The sequence below is a fragment of the Meles meles genome, chromosome Y (assembly GCF_922984935.1).
Source record: "Meles meles chromosome Y, mMelMel3.1 paternal haplotype, whole genome shotgun sequence".
Lineage (NCBI taxonomy): Eukaryota > Metazoa > Chordata > Mammalia > Carnivora > Mustelidae > Meles > Meles meles.
The window spans coordinates 9,644,897-9,666,691 of record NC_060088.1 but is presented as its reverse complement, the minus strand read 5'-3'; the positions used below and the strand labels follow the sequence as shown (position 1 = coordinate 9,666,691).

The 21,795-nt window shown below is 38.9% G+C and overlaps 1 protein-coding gene and 1 pseudogene across 1 annotated transcript in view; one reads left to right on the top strand and one right to left on the bottom strand.

Annotated features, from left to right (window-relative positions):
- Nucleotides 1–210: 210 nt before the first annotated feature.
- Nucleotides 211–21,795, bottom strand: part of LOC123935861 (cullin-4B-like) — a 109,757-nt gene continuing 88,172 nt past the window's right edge. Inside the window, 2 exon segments of the mRNA XM_045996700.1 lie at nt 211–306; nt 3,247–3,399. Of these exon segments, the coding sequence (XP_045852656.1) occupies nt 211–306; nt 3,247–3,399 (249 nt within the window).
- Nucleotides 14,753–15,841, top strand: LOC123935862 (annotated as a pseudogene).

Below are 21,795 nucleotides of genomic sequence, written 5' to 3'. Positions count from 1 at the left end.
TTAAGTGCACTGTAAATATATTTAAAAACTGTCATTCAAAAAACTGTATATGTTAACAGAGAATGCTGAGGAACATTTTCATTCTGCATTTGTATTTTTAATGTGTTGTTTTAACCCAATATCAATGCAATATTTTAATCAATTAACAGGACCGTGAGGCACCAATTAAAAGTAGGCATAGTGTCAGATATTCAAATTAATGCCAGAGCTTCATGCAATATACTTGTACTGGTTTGGATTTTCTTTATCTCTTTCCATGTAGTCTCTGTCAATTAAGGATTCTATTCTCTTCTTCAGATCAGAAGGCTGCAAACAAAGTAAATTATTAGGGTTAGTAAAACTGATATCACAATATTTCCTATTCTTTCCTCAATGCAAAACAATCCCAAATGATTACATTTTATATATCTATTTTATTATCCATATTTCTCAGGAAACAATAAATTTCTTAACTAAAGGAAATTACTACCATGAAACCTAGATACACATAAGAAAAGTACAAAATAAGATTAAAGCACAATTAGTACATAAGGAATAGAATAAAGTCAAAAAAATCATACTTTCAATTTCTTTAACAACAATGCAGAGAAAAAGCAGTTATATTCATTAACCACTGCCATATAGCAAAGGCTCTAGAATGCAGAAGACAGTTAATACCTTAGGCACAACTCTTTCTATTAGGCACATGTTTAGTTAGGATGTAGAGATGGCACTGACTATAATGCACATTAAGGAAAGTAATTTCATAATTTACTAAAGCAAAACAAGCACCCAACTGAGCCATGGCTAGAGAACATGGAAAGACTTCAAAAGTTAGTGTTTCTTTTTTTTTTTTTAATTTTCCTCAGAGAAGAAAAAGCTTTTAAATTTAAAAAATCAGGAGTACAACAAGGATAATGTAGTAACCTAGTTAGAATTTCCTTAGCACTTTATTATACTTTGGTCACTCTCTTGTCTTAATAACACTAGAATAAATTGTTAATTAAAATGATCATTTCCCAGATAAAAGACCTCAACGTGAGACAGGAATCTATCAGAATCCTAGAGGAGAACATAGGCAGTAACCTCTTCGATATCAGCCACAGCAACTTCTTTCAAGATATGTCTCCAAAGGCCAAGGAAACAAAAGCAAAAATGAACTTTTGGGACTTCATCAAGATCAAAAGCTTCGGCACAGCAAAACGAAACAGTCAACAAAACAAAAAGGCAACCCACGGAATGGGAGAAGATATTTGCAAATGACAGTACAGACAAAAGGTTGATATCCAGGATCTATAAAGAACTTCTCAAACTCAACACACACAAAACAGATAATCATATCAAAAAATGGGCAGAAGATATGAACAGACACTTCTCCAACGAAGACATACAAATGGCTATCAGACACATGAAAAAATGTTCATCCTCACTAGCCATCAGGGAGATTCAAATTAAAACCACATTGAGATACCACCTGACACCAGTTAGAATGGCCAAAATTAGCAAGACAGGAAACAACGTGTGTTGGAGAGGATGTGGAGAAAGGGGAACCCTCTTCCACTGTTGGTGGGAATGCAAGTTAGTGCAGCCACTTTGGAGAACAGTGTGGAGATTCCTGAAGAAATTAAGAATAGAGCTTCCCTATGATCCTGCAATTGCACTGCTTGGTAATTACCCCAAAGATACAGATGTAGTGAAAAGAAGGGCCATCTGTACCCCAATGTTTATTGCAGCAATGGCTACGGTCGCCAAACTGTGGAAAGAACCAAGATGCCCTTCAACAGATGAATGGATAAGAAAGATGTGGTCCATATACGCAGTGGAGTATTATGTCTCCGTCAGAAAGGATAAATACCCAACTTTTGTAGCAACATGGACGGGACTGGAAGAGATTATGCTGAGCGAAATAAGTCAAGCAGAGAGAGTCAAGTATCATATGGTCTCACTTATTTGTGGAGCATAACAAAGAACATGGAGGACATGGGGAGATGGAGAGGAGAGGGAGTTGAGGGAAACTGGAAGGGGAGATGAACCATGAGAGACTATGGACTCTGAAAAACAACCAGAGGGTTTTGAAGGGGTGGGGGGGGTGGTGGGAGGCTGAGGAACCAGGTGGTGGGTAATAGGGAGGGCACGTACTGCAGGGAGCACTGGGTGTGATGCCAGAACAATGAACACTGTTATGCTGTAAATAAACAAACAAATAAAAAAAAATTATCATTTCCCATGAGGAAGTTTATTATTCCCATAATAAAACATATTATGTAAACTGGCCAAGAGTCACAAAATAGAAAGAGATGAAATAAAGTACAATTGAAATCCTAGCAACTGAGGGGAAAAAAAAAGAAAGAAAAGAAATACTAGCTAACAGTTTCCAGACTTTATAAGCCAAGCCATAAACAGTCTAGAAATTGACATGTTTTGTAGAAACTATATTTTGATCATTTAGGATATATAAAACGACTAACAATTTTTCACTATTTCAAAGAAGAAATGCAGGAAAATGCTTGAAATTTTTTTGACATTTTAAGGTTTTTTCAATTTTCTTCATTTATAATATTATTATTATTATTAGGTTCAGTTAGCCAACATAGCCAACATCACCAACTTCTGATATAGTGTTCAATGAGTCATTAGTTGCTTGAAATTTTTAGTATTACCTCAAAAACTATTCAAAAGCCAATGCATAAGAACCAAATACAATAGCCATAAACAGTGTTTTTAAAAAGACCTCTCAATTTTTAAAAATGATAGCAAGAAATAATTTGTCAAATATTGCTATATAATTTGATAGACTAAATATTTAAATGTCATCAAGATCAATCCTTGTAAGAGGCAAAGACAGAGAAAGGAATCTCATAATGAGATCAAAGTTCTCTCTGCTAATTGTGAAGTATTCAATTACAAATAAGCAATGGGAATAAAGGCAATTCCTGTATTCTATAAAGGAGATACATGATGGAGGAGCCTCTAAATCATGGAGGTACAGTGGAAATATTTAAAATTGGATCATGAAGTTGATTTTTTTCTGCTGTTACTTTTTAAAATTTTGTAACTTGTTTCTGTTTGAAAAATTGATACAATCAATAATTTAATAAAGTATAACAAAAGAAGGACAGAAGTCCTGTTTTCTACTCACTGTGATAACCACATTAACACACAGTACTTAATTCACATCATACATAAATTTTTATTTAAAATTACTTTATAAACTTACTTTATTTAAAAGTATTCAATGCCACTGAATTTTTTGATAGATCTGTTTACCTTCAGTGTAAATTTTAGCTGGTTATACAGTTCTGACAGAAGTACACTGTGGTTAATTGTTTTCCTTATCTTCATTATACGAACAATTGCAGCATCAATCTGATATTGTCGGTCTTGGAAAACTCTCTGTGTGGTGATGGCATGTTCCTCTATCTAATAAAAAAATTAAAAGATAATAGGACAATACATAAGATTTCAATAAGAACCAACTGTTATATTCAAGCTTTTAACTTAAAAAAAAGTCTACCTTTTCCTATATCCTAAACTTATATCCTATATTCAACAGTAATTTTCTAAATCATCTGAGTTTCCAGTTAGGAATATGTAATCTTTTTCACTGCTTCCTAGGATGCAAATTCCAAACAAAGACTCCAAATCCTCAAATCAAGAGTGTCTTTCTTTTAATTTCTCAATATTTTCTGTATTTTTACTATTTCACAGTCTGTGTGTGCTTTCATCAGTATTGTATTTGCTTAAATGCTCTTTCTACTTTCCCTTTTTAAAGATTATCTCAACTCTGTTTTCCCAGTAAAACTTTAAATATACTATCTCTAATAGAAATACCTTCATTTATCTTCTATTCTTCAGACATATATTTTCTATTGAAGTAAAAACACAAAATTAGCCATTTTTAACTTGTTTAAATGGCTTAAAATTTTAAAATATATGGTTGGCAGTATTTAAGCATACTCACAATGTTGTGGGAGTACCATCTACCTCTAGTTTCAAAACATGTTCACCATCCAGAAAACAATGAATAAGTAATGATTAAGAATGATTAAGTAATCATTCATTCCCCATTCTCCATGATGTAGTTACCACTAGTCTTCTACATTATTTGTGAATTTGTCTACTTTTCAAATATAACATGGAAAGAATTATACAATAACTTAGCTATATGTCTGCCTTCTTTGACTCAGCATAATGTTTTTGTACACAAAATATATTTTTTAAAGATTTTATTTATTTATTTGACAGAGAGATCACAAGTAGGTAGAAAGGCAGGCAGAGAGGAAGGCGGAGGGCAGGGGGATGCCAGCTCCCTGCTGAGCAGAGAGTCCCAGGTGGGACTCTGTCCCAGGACCCTGAGATAACGACCGGAGCTGAAGGCAGTAGCTTAACCCACTGAGCCACCCAGGCGCCCCTGTACACAAAATATTTTTATACAGATAAATATTTTTTTACACATAATATATGTAAGATCAAACTCATATCAAATACTTTAAGCATAATAGAATCAAGCTATAATCACTAAAGAAAGAAAATACAGGAATATAAATAACAGACAGCTAAATAACCAATGTTAAGAACAAATCACTAGAAGGTGCCTGAGTAGCTCAGTCTGTTAAGCATCCAACTCTTAATTTCTGCTCAGGTCATGACCTTTGGGTGATAGGATCAAGCCCTATATCTGGCTCCACCCTCAGTGGGGAGTTTGCTTGAGGATTTCTCTCTCTGCCCTCCCCCCACACATGTTCTCTCTGTGTGTATGTAAAACAAATAAATTTTAAAAAATGAATCACTAGGGGAAGTAGAAAATACTTGGAAGTGAATGAGACGGAATACAAATGAAAATAAAATGATGGAATACTGTATAGCAGTGCTCAAAGGGAAATTTAAAGGTGTAAATGCACATATTCAAAAAAGAAAGAGATCTCAAAGCAGTAACAGCCGGAACTTGAAAAGGAAGAGAAAACTGACCTTAAGCTACTGAAAGGAAATAAATAATAAAGAGCAGGGGTAAACAAAATAGAGGATAAAATAGAAAAAAATCATAAAAATAAGTTGGTTCTTTGAAAAGAGTAATAGAAGAGGCAAACATTTTTAATATCAATAAAAGTCATGGGTTTATTTACCAGAATCTTGCACAGCTGGGGAAGATGGATGCTCCCTCACCACTACTCCTTTCCACCATGGTATGGTAGAGAGTGTCAGCTATTTCTATCAGTTTGAGTAATGGGGTGATGATGTGACTCAGTTTGTTTTAGCCACTTCATTGCTTTTCCCTTTGTTTGTTTTGCTCTAATATAGTGGTGGAACTAACTTCTCCTTTGAAAACCCTGACTTCTATCAAGGCTCTTTTATTCTTGGATGTCTCTTTCAATTCTCTTGCTTTTCCTCCAGCAGTAACATCTGTGATTTGTGGTAGTCTTTATTTGAGAGGGGGTAGTTGTGGGATTGGAGAGAATGTTCTCGTGTTTTTATTCTTTTTCTGATTCATATTCAACCTTAAATTAGTGCCTGTGTGTTGCAAATGGCCCCTTTGTTGCAATCTTATCCCACTGGTGGGATAAGACTTTTCAAAGTCTAAGTGTATGATGGTTTTCCACTTCTGTAAAGTTAGAGTAATTTTCTCTTACATTGTCCCTTCTAAGTGGTTCTTCTCTATTTCAAACGTTGAAACATTTGTTGTTTCTCCCTCAGTGGGTTTATAATTTTTTTAAAAGAAGAGTCCAGGCATTCCTTCAGTGATATTTGTGTGCCTTTTAAGACTGTTTCACAGAGGTGCCTGTGTAACTCAATTGGTCAGATGACTGCCTTTGGCTCAGGTCATGATCCTGAAGTGCTGGGATCAAGTCCTGCATCAGGCTTCCTGCATCAAGCTCCCTGCACAGCAGGGAGTCTGCTTCTCTCTCTGACCTCTCCCTTCTCATGCTCTCTCGCTCCCTCTCTCTCTCTCTCAAATAAGTAAAATAAAATAAAATAAATCTTGAAAAAAAAAAAGACTGCTCCACAGGAGGGATCTCTCCAGTTTCTCCTATGAGCTTTAACTTAGTGAGGTTTATACAGAAAAAAGTGTCAAGTAAATTTGAACTTCCTTTAATGTCTTTAGTTCCATGTGTTTTATACTGTCACAAGTACTTTTTATCAAATCTTCAGCAATTTGTTAAAATATTATACATACCTGTACAGACATTATTTCCTTTTCAGGCTAACATTAAGTGAGCCAGTACTCGTGCTTTGTTTCCTCTCAGGTTTAGGATGCCCTACAACTTCCTACCTCTGTTTTGTCCAATAAAAGCAATTTTTAAAAACTATCAATTTATTTGCTGCTAAAGTTAGATGGATTACAAGCCAATATTTCTGATAAATATAGGTACAAAAATCCTTAACAAAATTAAATGAAATCAAGCAGTACATTAAAAAAATCACATAAGAGGATCAAGTGAGATTTATTCTAGGGCTGCAGGTGTGGTTCAACATCTTCAAGTCAATGTAACAGATCACATTAAAAAAAGGATGACAAAAATCATGATCATCTCAATGAAGGACAGAAAAGTTTTTGATATAATCCAAAATCAAATTGTGACACAAAATAATATCAACGAAGTTGATACTGAGAGACACTACCTCAACACAGCAAAGGCTGTGGATGCCAAGCGCACAGCTAACATCACACTAAAACTTGAAACTTTTTGACTACATTCAGGAAAAAGACAAGGATCTCCCTCACCACTTTTATTAAACTTAGTACTGGAAGTCTCAGCCAAAGCAATCAGAAAAGAAAATAATAAAGGCCAAATTGTAAGTGAAATAAAGCTACCAGTGTTTACAACCAACATAATACCAAAAGGCGAAAACCCTAAAGACTCCATGAGAACACTACTATAACTAAGTTATGAATTCAGCAAAATGATGACAGGGTACTTGTTGTATTCTATATATTATTTATTAACTACCAGAAAAAGAAATTAAGTAAATAATCCCATTTAAAATTGTACACAAATCATGAAAAAAATAAAATGCAAGTAATAAAGAAAGAAAGAAAGACTAAGCAATCCAAAGAAATGGTAGGGACCTAAACTGTAAGACATTGGTAGATGAAAATGAACGTGACACAAATATATTGAAAGATAAACCTTGCATTTGGATTGGAATAATTAATTTAAGAAATTAAAAATAGAGTTACCCTATGATTGCACTACTGCATACTTACCCCAAAGATAGAGATGTAGTGAAAGAAGGGCCATCAGTACCCCAATGTTCATAGCAGCAATGGCCACAGTTGCCAAACTGTGGAAAGAGCCACGATGCCCTTCAACAGATGAACAGATAAAGAAGATATGGTCCATATATACTATGGAATATTATGATGCCTGCATCAGAAAGGACGAATACCCAACTGTAGAAGTGATTATGCTGAGTGAAATAAGTCAAGCAGAGAGAGCAGACCAATTATCATATGGTCTCACTTGTGGAACATAAGGAATAACATGGAGGGATAGTGAATTGGGTGGAACTGGAAGGAGAGATGACCCATGAGAGACTGCAGGCTCATAGGCCACCTATAAAGAACCTTCAGGTACAATTTACCTGAGAGCATTCACCCTGCAGTCAAGAACAAGGCAACATTTCCACTCCCACAAGTTTTATTTTTTTATTTTTATTTTTTTTTCATTCTCATCACTTTTATTCAACATAGTAATGTAAGTCCCAACCACAGCAAGGAGACAAACGAAAGAAACAAAGTAGCTATATTGGTCAAGAAGAAGACAGACTGTCACTATTTGCAGATGACCTGATAGTATATATAGAAAACCCCAAAGAGGGGTGCCTGGGATGGTCAGTTGCTACAGTGAGAGACTCTTGAGCACTCAGATATCAGGTCATGATTTTCTGGGTTGTGAAATGGAGCCAAGCATTGGGACCCGAGCTGGGTGTGGATGCCTGCTTGAGATTCTCTCTCTCCCTCTCCCTTAGGCCCTCTCTCTCATCTCCCTCACTACAAAAAAGAAAAGGAGACTAAATAAAGAAAATGCAAGTGACTCTCCCAAAACATTTGCTGGAAAACATCAACAAATTTAGGCAAGCTGCAGGATATACCATCCAAGTACAGTGGTTGGTCCCATTTCTGCCACTGAGGAAGCTACAGAAAGAGAATTTCAGGAAAGAATCCCAGGGTGGAGGGCTTGGAGGAGAAGTCTAGCTGGTGGAGGTGTAGGGGGAGAGAACATTTGTCCCCCCATGAATACAACTAGAGAATTATCAAAACACTGTGAACACCCAAGTAATCAAAGAGGGTGGGTGTCAAAAAAATAGTGCCACTCTATAAGCAGAAAACCGATCACATTTTGGAAGGTAGGCAATGTACAGACTTGAAGACCCATGGACAGAGCTATAGATAGGGCAGTGAGGAAGGAGGCTGTAGCAGAAGGCTCCTGCAAAGGACTGGAAGCAGTGGATCTCAAACAGGACACTTTTAGAAGCCTGTCATACTGCCTGGTTTATAGATGCCCATATGGTCAATGGGAGCAGACATCCAGCTGTGATGGCATGGTCTGAGCCTTCCCAGGGATGCCAGAAGAATAGGTGGGGCTTAAGCCCTGCACTATTCCCAGGCATAGGTGTGTGGAAACTCACTGTAGACAGTGAGACTAGGTGCTAGTCTTGTATTCTCTATGTGGCTATAAAGTGGAAAGTGCCACTCTGTCCTGTAACCACTTCCGTGGGTTGAGTCCACCCAAAGATAGAAGTGAGGAGAGAGGAAAGTGGTGCTCTGCCCACAGGAGTCCCTAAAAATTGGACTTTGGAAACTCAGTCATGGGCACAAGAAAAAAACAAAGCAGATGGTATTGAATGAATGAATGAATGAAAGAATGAATACTAAATAATAAATCAAAATAAATAAATAAGGACCCCAACACAAAACTGCTCAGACTCAGGCAACATCTAAATACAGAGTTCTTACAGAAACAGGGGACAAAGTGTGCTTGATTGGTCTTCTGAGAGGGCTCACTCAACAGTGGGGAGTTGGGAATTTTCAGCCCTGGGATAAGGAGAGGGGAAGCAGAGCCTGCTTCATCCCACCCATCATTGCTGAAAAACTTAAGGAAGGAAACCAGCGCCACCTACTAGAGACTGGAAACTCACAAGCAAGTCCTGCTTTCCCATGCAATTAATCACCATGCAATTAATCACCACCACAGCAAATATCATCCTCAATGGGAAAAAGCTTGCAGCCTTCCCGTTGAGATCAGGAACACGACAAGGATGCCCACTCTCACCACTCTTGTTCAACATAGTATTAGAAGTTCTAGCAACGGCAATCAGACAACAAAGAGAAATCAAAGGTATCCAAATTGGCAAGGAAGAAGTCAAACTCTCTCTCTTCGCAGATGACATGATTCTTTCTCCACCCCCAAACTACTAGAACTCATACAGCAATTCAGTAACGTGGCAGGATACAAAGTCAATGTACAGAAATCAGTGGCTTTCTTATACACCAACAATGAAAATACAGAAAGGGAAATTAGAGAATCGATTCCATTTACTATAGCACCAAGAACCATAAGATACCTGGGAATAAACCTAACCAAAGAGGTAAAGGACCAGTACTGGAGGAACTACAGAACACTCATGAAAGAAATTGAAGAAGACACAAAATGATGGAAGACTGACTGTTCCATGCTCTTGGATTGGAAGAATAAACATTGTTAAAATGTCTATACAGCCTAGAGCAATCTATACTTTTAATGCCATTCCAATCCAAATTCCACCGGTATTTTTCAAAGAGCTGGAGCAAATAATCCTAAAATTTGTATGGAATCAGAAGCGACCCTGAATTCCTAGGGAAATTTGGAAAAACAAAAACAAAACTGGTGGCATCACGTTACCCGATTTGAAGCTTTACTACAAAGCTGTGATCACCAAGACAGCGTGGTACTGGCATAAAAACAGACACATAGACCAGTGGAACAGAGTGGAGAGCCCAGATATGGACCCTCAACTCTATGGTCAAATAATCTTTGACAAAACAGGAAAAAATATTCAATGGAAAAAAGACAGTCTCTTCAATAAATGGTGCTGGGAAAACTGGACAGCGATATGTAGAAGAATGAAACTCGACCATTCTCTTACACCGTTCACAAAGATAAACTCGAAATGGATAAAAGACCTCAACGTGAGACAGGAATCTATCAGAATCCTAGAGGAGAACATAGGCAGTAACCTCTTCGATATCAGCCACAGCAACTTCTTTCAAGATAAGTCTCCAAAGGCCAAGGAAACAAAAGCAAAAATGAACTTTTGGGACTTCATCAAGATCAAAAGCTTCTGCACAGCAAAGGAAACAGTCAACAAAACAAAGAGGCAACCCACGGAATGGGAGAAGATATTTGTAAATGACAGTACAGACAAAACGTTGATATCCAGGATCTACAAAGAACTTCTCAAACTCAACACACACAAAACAGATAATCATATCAAAAAATGGGCAGAAGATATGAACAGACACTTCTCCAACGAAGACATACAAATGGCTATCAGACATGAAAAAATGTTCACCATCACTAGCCATCAGGGAGATTCAAATTAAAACAACATTGAGATACCACCTAACACCAGTTAGAATGGCCAAAATTAGCAAGACAGGAAACAACGTGTGCTGGAGAGGATGTGGAGAAAGGGGAACCCTCTTACACTGTTGGTGGGGATGCAAGTTAGTGCGGCCACTTTGGAGAACAGTGTGGAGATTCCTGAAGAAATTAAAAATAGAGCTTCCCTATGACCCTGCAATTGCACTGCTGGGTATTTACCCCAAAGATACAGATGTAGTGAAAAGAAGGGCCATTTGTACCCCAATGTTTATTGCAGCAATGGTTACAGTCGCCAAACTGTGGAAAGAACCAAGATGCCCTTCAACGGATGAATGGATAAGGAAGATGTGGTCCATATACACAATGGAGTATTATGCCTCCATCAGAAAGGACGAATACCCAACTTTTGTAGCAACATGGACAGGACTGGAAGAAATTATGCTGAGCGAAATAAGTCAAGCAGAGAGAGTCAAGTATCATATGGTCTCACTTATTTGTGGAGCATAACAAATAACATGGAGGACATGGGGAGATGGAGAGGAGAGGGAGTTGAGGGAAACTGGAAGGGGAGATGAACCATGAGAGACTATGGACTCTGAAAAACAACCAGAGGATTATGAAGGGGCGGCAGGAGGGGGTGGGGTGGGGTGGGAGGTTGAGGAACCAGGTGGTGGGTAATAGGGAGGGCACGTACTGCATAGAGCACTGGGTGTGATGCCAAAACAATGAACACTGTTATGCTGTAAATAAGCAAATAAAAATAAATAAATTAATTTAAAAAAAAAGATGCTCATTAATAAAATCCTAATAATAATAATAATAATAATAATGATGGGACATGAACAGCCCATTCACAGTAAAGGGCAGATCATCTAAGTAGAAGAAGAACAAGGAAATAAGGGCTAAAATGACACACTGGACCAGGTGGCCTTAACACATCTATTCAGGGCAATTCTTCTTAAAGCAGCAGAATACAACTTCTCTTTCAGTGCCCATGAAAGATTCTCCTGAAGAGATCATCATATCCCAGGTCACCAAAAAGCACTCAACTGGGACAGAAAAATTGAGATGCTTCCATGCATATTTGCAGGCCACAATACTATGAAACTTAATTTCAACCACAAGAAAATACTGGGAAGGACCACATGAAGTAAAGGAACATCCTCCAAAAGAATGAATGGTTCAACCAGGAACTCAAAGAAGAATCAAAATGCAAAGATGTGAAAGCAAATGAACAGGAAAATGGGAAAGTCCAAGACCTTTGGGATGTAGCCAAGGCCATCCTGGGAGGGAAGCAGATAGCCATGCAGGCCGTACTTGAGAAGCAAGAAAAGTCTTTAAGACATAGTCTGACCTTACACCTAAAGGAGCTGCAAAAACAACAGCCAGGAAAACCTAAATACATCAGGAGAAGATAACTAATCAAGAGTGGAGATGAAATCCATGATATGCAAAGCAAACCCCAAAACCATGAACAATGGAAGAAGATCAATGGAAAAAGGAGCTGGTGCTCTAAATGAATGAACCAAACTGGTAAAGATATGGCAGACCTCTCAGAAAGAACAGAAAAGGACCCAAATCAATACACTCATGAATGAAAGAAGATACATGACCACCAACACTGCAGAACCCAGTTTGAAGAGAAGATGGGAAGCAATGATATGCCACCGATTAGGCAATTAGGAAGGTGACAAAATTGCTAGAAACATACAAACGCCTAAAACTGGACCAGGGGAAAAGAAAATCACAAGACCCATAACTAGCAAAGAACTTGAAAATACTAATCCAAAATTTCCCAGCTAACAAAGAGTCCAGGTCCAGATGGCTTCCCCAGGCAATTCAACCAAACATTTCAAGAATTCTACTCTTCTGAACTTGTTCCAAGATAGAAATAGAAAGAAACCACTGAACCTCATTTGACAAGGCCAATATCACCTTGATTCCAAGACAAGACAAAGAGCTCACAGGGAAGAATTACAGGCCATTAACCCTGATATATATTGATGTAAACATTCTCAAGGAGATACTAGATCCTCAGATCCTTAATAAGAGGATTATTCACCATGACCAAGTGGGATGTATTCCTGAGCTTCATGGGTGGCCCAATATCCACAAATCTATCCACATGATACATCCAATTATGGAAAGAAAGGAGAAGCACCATATGGTCCTCTCAATAGATGCAGAAAAAGCATCTGACTAAATACAATATTTTTCATTAATAAATAAACCCTCAACCATGTAGAGGTAGGGGCTCATACCTCAACATCATAAAGACCACATATGAAAGACCCATGGCAAATATCCTCCTTAATGGGACACAACTGACAGCCTTTCCCCTAAGGAAGAGGACAGAACCATGACAGGCATGTCCACTCTCACCAATCTTGTTCAGCCTAGTCCCTGAAGTCATAGCTTCAGCAGTCAGGTCATTGAAAGAAATAAAAGCCATTCAAATTAGCAAACAAGAAGTCAAATGTTCATGCTCTGCAGATGGCATAATAGTCTATGCAGAAAACCCCCAAACTGCTAGAAATAATGTTGAATTCAGGAATGTTGCAGGATCTAAAACCAATACACAGAAATCTATTGTATTCTACACACTAGCAAGGAAGTATCCTAGAGAGAAGTCAAAGAATTGATTCTGTTTCCAAGTGCACCAAAACGCATAGCATATATAGGATAAAACCAAACTGAACAAGTAAAAGATGTGTTATCTGAAAACTTTAGAAAAGTTAGGAAAGAAATTGAGGGAAAGCCTCAAATATGAAGCAAGTGCATGCCCACAGATTGAAAGTATAAATGGTGTTGACAAGTCTAAGTTAGGACCCATAGTCTTCTCCACACATGAGGCAATACCTATCAATATCACAATGGCATTTTTCATAGAGCTTCAACAAATGCTTCTAAAATGTGGAGAGACCCAGAAAAGGAGCCAAGGGAATGTGGATAAAAAAACACCAAAGCTGGAGGCATCCCAATTCCGGACTTCAGGATGTGTGATCAAGCCATCATTGTCAGTATGGTCCTAGCACAAAGATACACACATTGAACAAGGGAACAGAATAGAGAACCCAGAAATTGATCCTCTGATCAATGGTCAAATAATCTTGGACAGAGCACCCAGAAATTGACCCTCTGATCAATGGTCAAATAATCTTGGACAGAGCAGGAAAGAATATCCAATGGACAAAAGACAGTCCTCTCCACAAAAAGTGGTGGGAATGCTGGACCAGCAGCCACATGCAGAAGGACACTGGACCCCTCTCTTACACCATACACAGAAATCAACTCAAAATGGAGGAAAGACCTACAAGATAAACAGGAATCCAGCAATATCCTAGAGAAGAATGTAGACAGCACCTGCTTTGACCTAGGCTGCAGTAACTTCTTGCTCCACACATATCCAGGGGCAAGGGAAGCAAAGGCACAGCTGAACGTTTGGGATGTCATCAGGATAAAATTCTTGGGCACAGCCAAGGGAACAATCAACCAAGTTAAATGCAACCTCCAGAATGGGAGAAGTGATGCCTAAATGACACATCCCATCAAGGGCTAAGATCATAATCTACAAGGACCCTCTCCAGCTCGACACCCCAAACACTGAAACTTCAGCTAAGAAAGGGACAGAAGATATGAACACACATTGGTCCAAAGATACATCTGAATGGGTAAGAAACACAAGAAGAGCTGCTCCACCTCTCTCATCATCATGGAAATAGAAATCCACACCACAAGGAGATGCCACCTCACACATCTCAGAGTGGTTCAAATCAACAACTCAGGAAACAAAAGGTGTGGGCCAGGATATGGAGAAAGGGGAGCTCTCTTGCAATCTCGGTGGGAATGCAACATGTTGTGGCCACACCAGCAAACAGTGGGAAGGTGCTTCAGGAATTTAAGAGGAGTACAAGCCTATGACCCAGGAATTGCATGACTAGTCTTTATCCATAGGATATAGTGATTCAAATGGGGACATGGACTCTAATGTTTATAGCGGCAGGGTCCAGAAGTGCCAAACAATGGAAAGTGACCAAATGTGCATTAGCAAATGAATGGTTACAGAAAATGTGGTATATAAACACAATGGAGAGCCGCCCCCTTCCACACGATCATGCTGAGCTAGTACCTGCGCCTGGAATCGGGTCGCAACCTCAGCCTCGCCTGCCGCCTGCCACTGCCTCTGGACCATGGACCCCCGCAAAGTGAGCAAGCTTCAGGCTTTTGTGAAAATGTGTAAGCAGGATCCGAGCTTTCTGCACACCGAGGAAATGCGTTTCCTGCAGGAGTGGGTGGAGAGCATGGGGGGTAAAATACCACCTGCCACTCATAAAACTAAATCAGAAGACAGTATCAAGGAAGAAAAACAAGATAGTAAGAAGGCGGTTGAAAACATAAAGGCAGATGAACCATCAAGTGAGGAAAGTGATCTAGAAATTGACAATGAAGGTGTGATTGAACCAGATACTGATGTCCCTCAAGAAATGGGAGATGAAAATGTAGAGATAACCGAGGAAATGATGGATCAGGCAAATGATAAAAAAGTGGCTGCCATTGATGCCCTAAATGATGGTGAATTACAGAAAGCCATTGACTTGTTCACAGATGCCATCAAACTAAATCCTCGCTTGGCCACTCTGTATGCCAAGAGAGCCAATGTCTTCATCAAATTACAGAAGCCAAATGCTGCCATTCAAGACTGTGACAGAGCTATTGAAATAAATCCTGATTCAGCCTAGCCTTTTAAGTGGCCAGGGAAAGCACATAGACTTCTGGGCCATTGGGAAGAAGCAGAACATGATCTTGCCCTTGCTTGTAAACTGGATTATAATGAAGATGCTAGTGCAATGCTGAAAGAAGTTCAACCAAGGGCCCAGAAAATTGCTGAACATCGGAGAAAATATGAGCGAAAACGTGAAGAGCGAGAGATCAAAGAAAGAATAGAAAGGGTTAAGAAGGCTCGGGAAGAACATGAGAGAGCCCAGAGGGAGGAAGAAGCCAGACGACAATCAGGAGCTCAGTATGGCTCTTTCCCAGGTGGCTTTCCTGGGGGAATGCCTGGTAATTTTCCTGGAGGGATGCCTGGAATGGCAGGAATGCCTGGGCTCAATGAAATTCTTAGTGATCCGGAAGTTCTTGCAGCCATGCAGGATCCAGAAGTTACGGTGGCCTTCCAGGATGTGGCCCAGAACCCAGCGAATATGTCAAAATATCAGAGCAACCCAAAGATTATGAATCTCATCAGTAAATTGTCAGCCAAATTTGGAGGTCAAGCATAATGCCCTTGTGACAAATACTGCCTCTGCTGAAGGAAAAGCAACTTCAGTCACCTAATGGATGTCGCAATAATAAAAACCAGTGCACCTCCGACCTTCTCATGAAGAAAGCTGGGGTGCTGTGAAGAGAATCCCTACCCTCCCACCCAGGCAACCAAAACATTCTACAATGATTGGCCATTAGGGTATCAATTCAGATGTTTTCCTACTAGGAACTACAAACTTTAAACACTTTTTAAACCTTAAAAATATTTAAAAACATATTAAAAGGGTGTGTTAGTCCCTAAAAAAAAAATAAAATAAAATAAACACAATGGAATATGATTCAGCCATCAAGAAGAATATAATCTTGCCATTTGCAATACTGTAGGTAGAACTAGTGGTTTTTATACTAAGTGAAATAAATCAGAGAAAGACAAACACTGTATGATTTCATTCATATGTGGCATTTAAGAAACAAAGAAATGTATAAAGGGGAAGGGTAGAAAAAAATAAAATATGATGAAAACTGAGGTGGAGGCAAACCATAAAAGATGCTAAACTCCAGGAAACAGACTGATGTTTATTCATGAGAAGGTGGGTGGGGGACAAGGTAACTGGTTGGTGGACATTAAAGAGGGTACTTGATGTAATGAGCACTGGGTGCTCTACAGAACTGATAAATCACTAAATTCTATGTCTTAAGAATAATCATATTACAAAAGCTAGTTGAAACAAGAATTATCCAAGACGGCAGCTGATTTGATCTTAACCAGTACCATACCTAATTATATCTAATTATTATATATTAGCATGGTGTTGACACACCCTCAAGAGCAATGGCAATTCCAACCACACCCTTTTAAGGAATAGAAGGATGTCACTCCAGTTCCAGCAAAGGGTTGTCCCTATCTAGAAAAGTTTCTGCATTATTACTACCCTGACATAAAATTCTACATCAAAAGAAGTTCACTTGTGAGCTCAGTTCCCACTTCTCCAATCTTTGGCCATAAAGAAATAAAGCTTGTGCTATTGAATGCTCAGGTTTTTTTGTCAAACAAGGTTTGTTTTTTTTTTTTTCCATTTTATTTATTTTTTCAGCGTAACAGTATTCATTCTTTTTGCACAACACCCAGTGCTCCATGCAAAACGTGCCCTCCCCATTACCCACCACCTGTTCCCCCAACCTCCCACCCCTGACCCTTCAAAACCCTCAGGTTGTTTTTCAGAGTCCATAGTCTCCCATGGTTCGCCTCCCCTCCCCAAACCATAAATGACTCTTAATCTCACAAAACAAACTGGGGGTTGATGGTTTGTTTGTTTTTGACCTTGTGACATAAAACAGAGAAAGGACTATCAAAGAGAGGCATGGAGTGCCTTTCAAGTGTCCCAAATCCCTTCTTGGGGAAAAGGAAAGTCAAACTAACATCTTTGGCAACAGAAAATATCTGTGGTTTAAAGGAACACCTGCTGTTTTTAAGAGAGAAAGCCCCAGAACTCCGCCAAATGGCATAGGAGTTGTATCAGAGGAAAATCCCTTGTATCAGAGGAACTGGAAATCAACATGGTTTATATGCCTGCTCTACCCTGAAAGTCCAGACCAGATCTGAGTTGGGATGCCACAAACAGCTTGCTCTTTTAGCAAATCCCAGGCCACCTAACCTACACCAGACCTAATCATACCAGGACACATTACAGAAAAGAGATAGCTGTAGAACAGCTTCAAAAGGCAAGGGGATCTACAGGAACAATTTCTGGGTGGACGAGGCTGACAAAAATGTAAACAGTCCCTCCGCTTGAAACCAAAGGTCAGTGCAACCCAGGTGTCCTAACTGATCTGTACTTCAGTGAGCCCCAGGTCAACAAACCATTGAGTCCCAGCCATCCCCACCAAGGAAACCTCCAGGGTAATGAATAATGGGACACTACTGGTTATCTCTCACCACAGTTCCAGCCTACACGCCAAGGTGAAATAGAGGCAAATAACCTCTAAATACTACATACAGGCCTGTATCACTTACACTTGAGATGGATTTCAAGGATACCCCGAGTGCAGAGCACTCTAGTACCTCCCAGCTAATGTCTGCTATCGATCCAGCTATCCCGCCATGGTGTCTCCTGCATGAAGTGCGCCCAGAAACTGAGCCTGTGCCAGCATCAGTTGCAGTCATCTTGTCAGGGCACCCTCTTTGTGGAAAGTTCTGGAACATCCCAGCTTATATCCAATTCAGCTTCAGTGATCCTACCGAAGTGAAGTCTTTGTGTAGAATCCCAGTTCTCCCCAACTGACACCCACTTTAGTTTCAGCTGTCCTTCTAGGGCACCCTCAGTACAGAGAACTCAAAGACATTTTGACCTGGATACTATCTCAGCTACATAACAGCTCTGCCAAGGCACTCCCTGTACAGAATGTCCCAGGACACTATATCTTGTATCCATTTTAACTTCAGCTGTCTTGCCAGGGTCCCTTCAGTGCAGAGCCCCAGTACACCCTCAATAATACCCAATTCAGCCACAGCTATCCTGTGGAGGCCCTCTGATTATAGCAGCATGGGACACCCCTGCTTTAACCTACAGCCTTTGCTGTCCCATGAGGACATTGACTGTACTGAGAGCCTAAGGTACACATCGATCTGTGACCAACTCAGTTTTACCTGTCCTGCTGAGGTCCTCAGCACAAACCACACCAATCACAACTCCAGTCAGCCATCAAAAGTCACCAAGTTCATGCAGTCTACATAAGGGACAACCATACGGAACACCATTCTTTCAAGACTACAAACATCTGTTCCAAAGAAAAAATTTTAAAAAAGAAGTAGCTGTTCCACCAAATCCAAGAAACAATTGTAAACAGTTAAGCAGAATAGGAAGACAGAAGAATATGCTCCAAAAGAAAGAACAAGAAAAAGAAACCTAAGAAGAATTACTAAATTAAATGGAAACACTCAAAATGACTGATAAAGAATTTAAAGAATTGGTTAAAGATGCTCACTGGGCTAAAGAAAAGAGTGTACAATCTCGGTGATACCTTCAATAAAGACATAAAAAATATTAAAAAGAGACAATCAATATTGAAGAATACAGTAAATAAATAAATCTCACACACACACATATGGATGGAACTAGAGAATATTATGCTAAGTGCAGTCAGACTGACTGTCAAATGACAATCTCCACAGAGGAGAGTGTGGTGGGGGTTGAGCAAATAGGTGAAAGAGAGTGGGAGACACAGGTCACCAGTTATGGAATCAATAAGTCATGGGAATAAAAGACAGAGCCCAGGAATAGAGTGAAAGATACTCTAATTGTGTTGTATGATGACAGATAATATCTACAATTGTGTTGAACATAGCATCACATATTGAGTTGCTGAATCACAGATGTATTCCTGAAATGAAAGTGACACTGTATATGAACTATACTCAAATTTTAAAAATCTGAAGAATTAAATACTATGTGGGGTGCATTGGTGGCTCAGTCAGTTAAGCATCTGCCTTCGGCTCAGGTCACAATCTTATGACCCTCTGATCCAGTCCCATGTTGGGCTCCCTGCGCGGTGGGGAGTCTGCTTCTTCCTCTCCCCCACTGACTGCTCTCTTTCACTCTCTCTTTCTCAAGTAAATAAAAGCTTTAAAAAAATAAAGAATTAAATACAATTAAACAACAGTAAATTAAAGACTTGTACACTAAAACTAGAAAATATTCACAAAAGGCACGTATTATATACAACTGAAGGACATCTGTGTGCCTAAAATATAGAACTTAATAGTGAGATGTCATACTACCCAGGCAACCTTCAGATTCAAAGCAATATCTAGCAAAATCAAAATGGCATATTTTACAGAAATAGGAAAAAACATATTAAAAGGCATTTGAAACCACAAAGACCCAGAATAGCCAAGAAATACTAGAATACCAAGGCAACACTATAACTTAATATAACTTATATATAACTTAATATAACAATATAACTTAATATAACTGATCAAAACATAAAAAAAAATCTATAATTAAAATTATATGGTACTGGAATAAAAAGAGATGTAGACCCATGGCATTAAACAGATGTAGACCTCTGGCATTAAACAGAGTGCATTAATACACCAATGCACAAACAAGTCTATCGCAGAAGGCCTAGAATACAGTGGGGAAAAGGGTAGTCTTATCAAGAAAAGTGTTGAAATACTGGACAACCACCTAAAAAAGAATAAAATTGGCCCTATCTGAAACCATACACAAAAATCAATGCAAATTAAACCAAACACAAAAATCAATGCAAATTAAAGCTTTAACACTTTATATACATGCTAATAAGAAAAGATGGGGGAGAGGCACCTGGGTGGCTCAGTGGGTTAAGTCTCTGTCTTCCACTCAGGTCATGATCTCAGGGTCCTGGGATCAAGCCCTGCATCAGGCTCTCTGCTCAGCAAGGAGCCTGCTTCCCCTTCTCTCTCTGCCTGGTACTCTGCCTACTTGTGATCTCTATATGTCAAATAAATAAATAAAATCTATTCATTCCTTAGGAGGCTGTTTTTCAACCTCTATATATTTATGTTCCTTCCAAATTTGTTCTTGTGATCGAGTTCAAGTTTTAAATTATTGTGGTCTGAGAATACACATGGTCTAATCTCAATCTTTTTGTACTGGTTGAGACCAGTATATGATCCACTTTGGAGAATGTCCCATATGGACTTGCGAAGAATGTGTATTCTGTTGCTTTAAGAAGAAATGCTCTGAATAATTGTGGTAAGTCTATCTGGTCCAGTTTGTCATTCAGAGCCCTTGTTTCTTCATTGATCTGCTAAGATGATCTGTCCATTGCCATTAGTGGGGTGCTAACGTGTCCATAATACCCAAATAAATCTACACATTTATTAAGTGCAACCCCTATCAAAAGAACATCAGAATTTTTCACAGAACTGAAACAAACCTAAAATATATACGGAACCAGAAAAAAAATAGCCGAAGGAATGTTGAAAAATAAAACCAAAGCTGGGGGCATCACAGTTAAGGGATTCAAGCTGCATGACAAAACTGTAGTCATCAACACATTATGGTACTGGCACAAAAACAGACACACAGATCAATGGAATGGAATGGAATAAAGAACCCAGAAATGTACCCTCAACTCTGTGGTCAATAATCTTTGAAAAAGACAGTCTCTTCAACAAATACTTTTGGAAAAACTGGACAGCCACATGCAGACTAATGAAACTGGACTACTTCCTTACACCATAAACAAAAACAGACTCAAAATGGATGAAGATCTAAATAAGAAAGGGATCCATCAAAATCCTAGAGGAGAACACTGGCAGCAACTTCTCTGATCTCAGTCACAAGACTTTCTTGCTAGGCACACCTCCAGAGGCAAAGGAAACAAAGGTAACAATGAACAATTGGGACGTCATCAAAATAGAAAGCTTTTGCACAGCCAATGAAACCATCAACAAAAGTAAAAAACAGACTACAGATTGGGAAGATATTTGCAAATTGGATAAAGGGCTACTATCCAAGATCTATAAAGAACTTAACAGACTCAAAACCCAAAGAACAACAATCCAGTCAAGAAATGGGTAGAAGAGCGGAACAGAGTGGAGAGCCCAGATATGGACCCTCAACTCTATAGTCAAATAATCTTCGACAAAACAGGAAAAAAATATACAATGGAAAAAAGACAGTCTCTTCAATAAATGATGCTGGGAAAATTGGACAGCTATATGTAGAAGAATGAAACTCGACCATCCTCTTACACCGTACCCAAAGATCAACTCGAAATGGATAAAATATCTCATGTGAGACAGGAATCCATCAAGATCCAAAGTTTCTGCATATCAAAGGAAACAGTCAACAAAACAAAGAGGCAACCCACAGAATGGGAGAAGATATTCGGAAATGACAGTATAGACAAAGGACTGATATTCAAGATCTATAAAAAAACTCCTCAAACTCAACACACACAAAACAGTTAATCGTGTCAA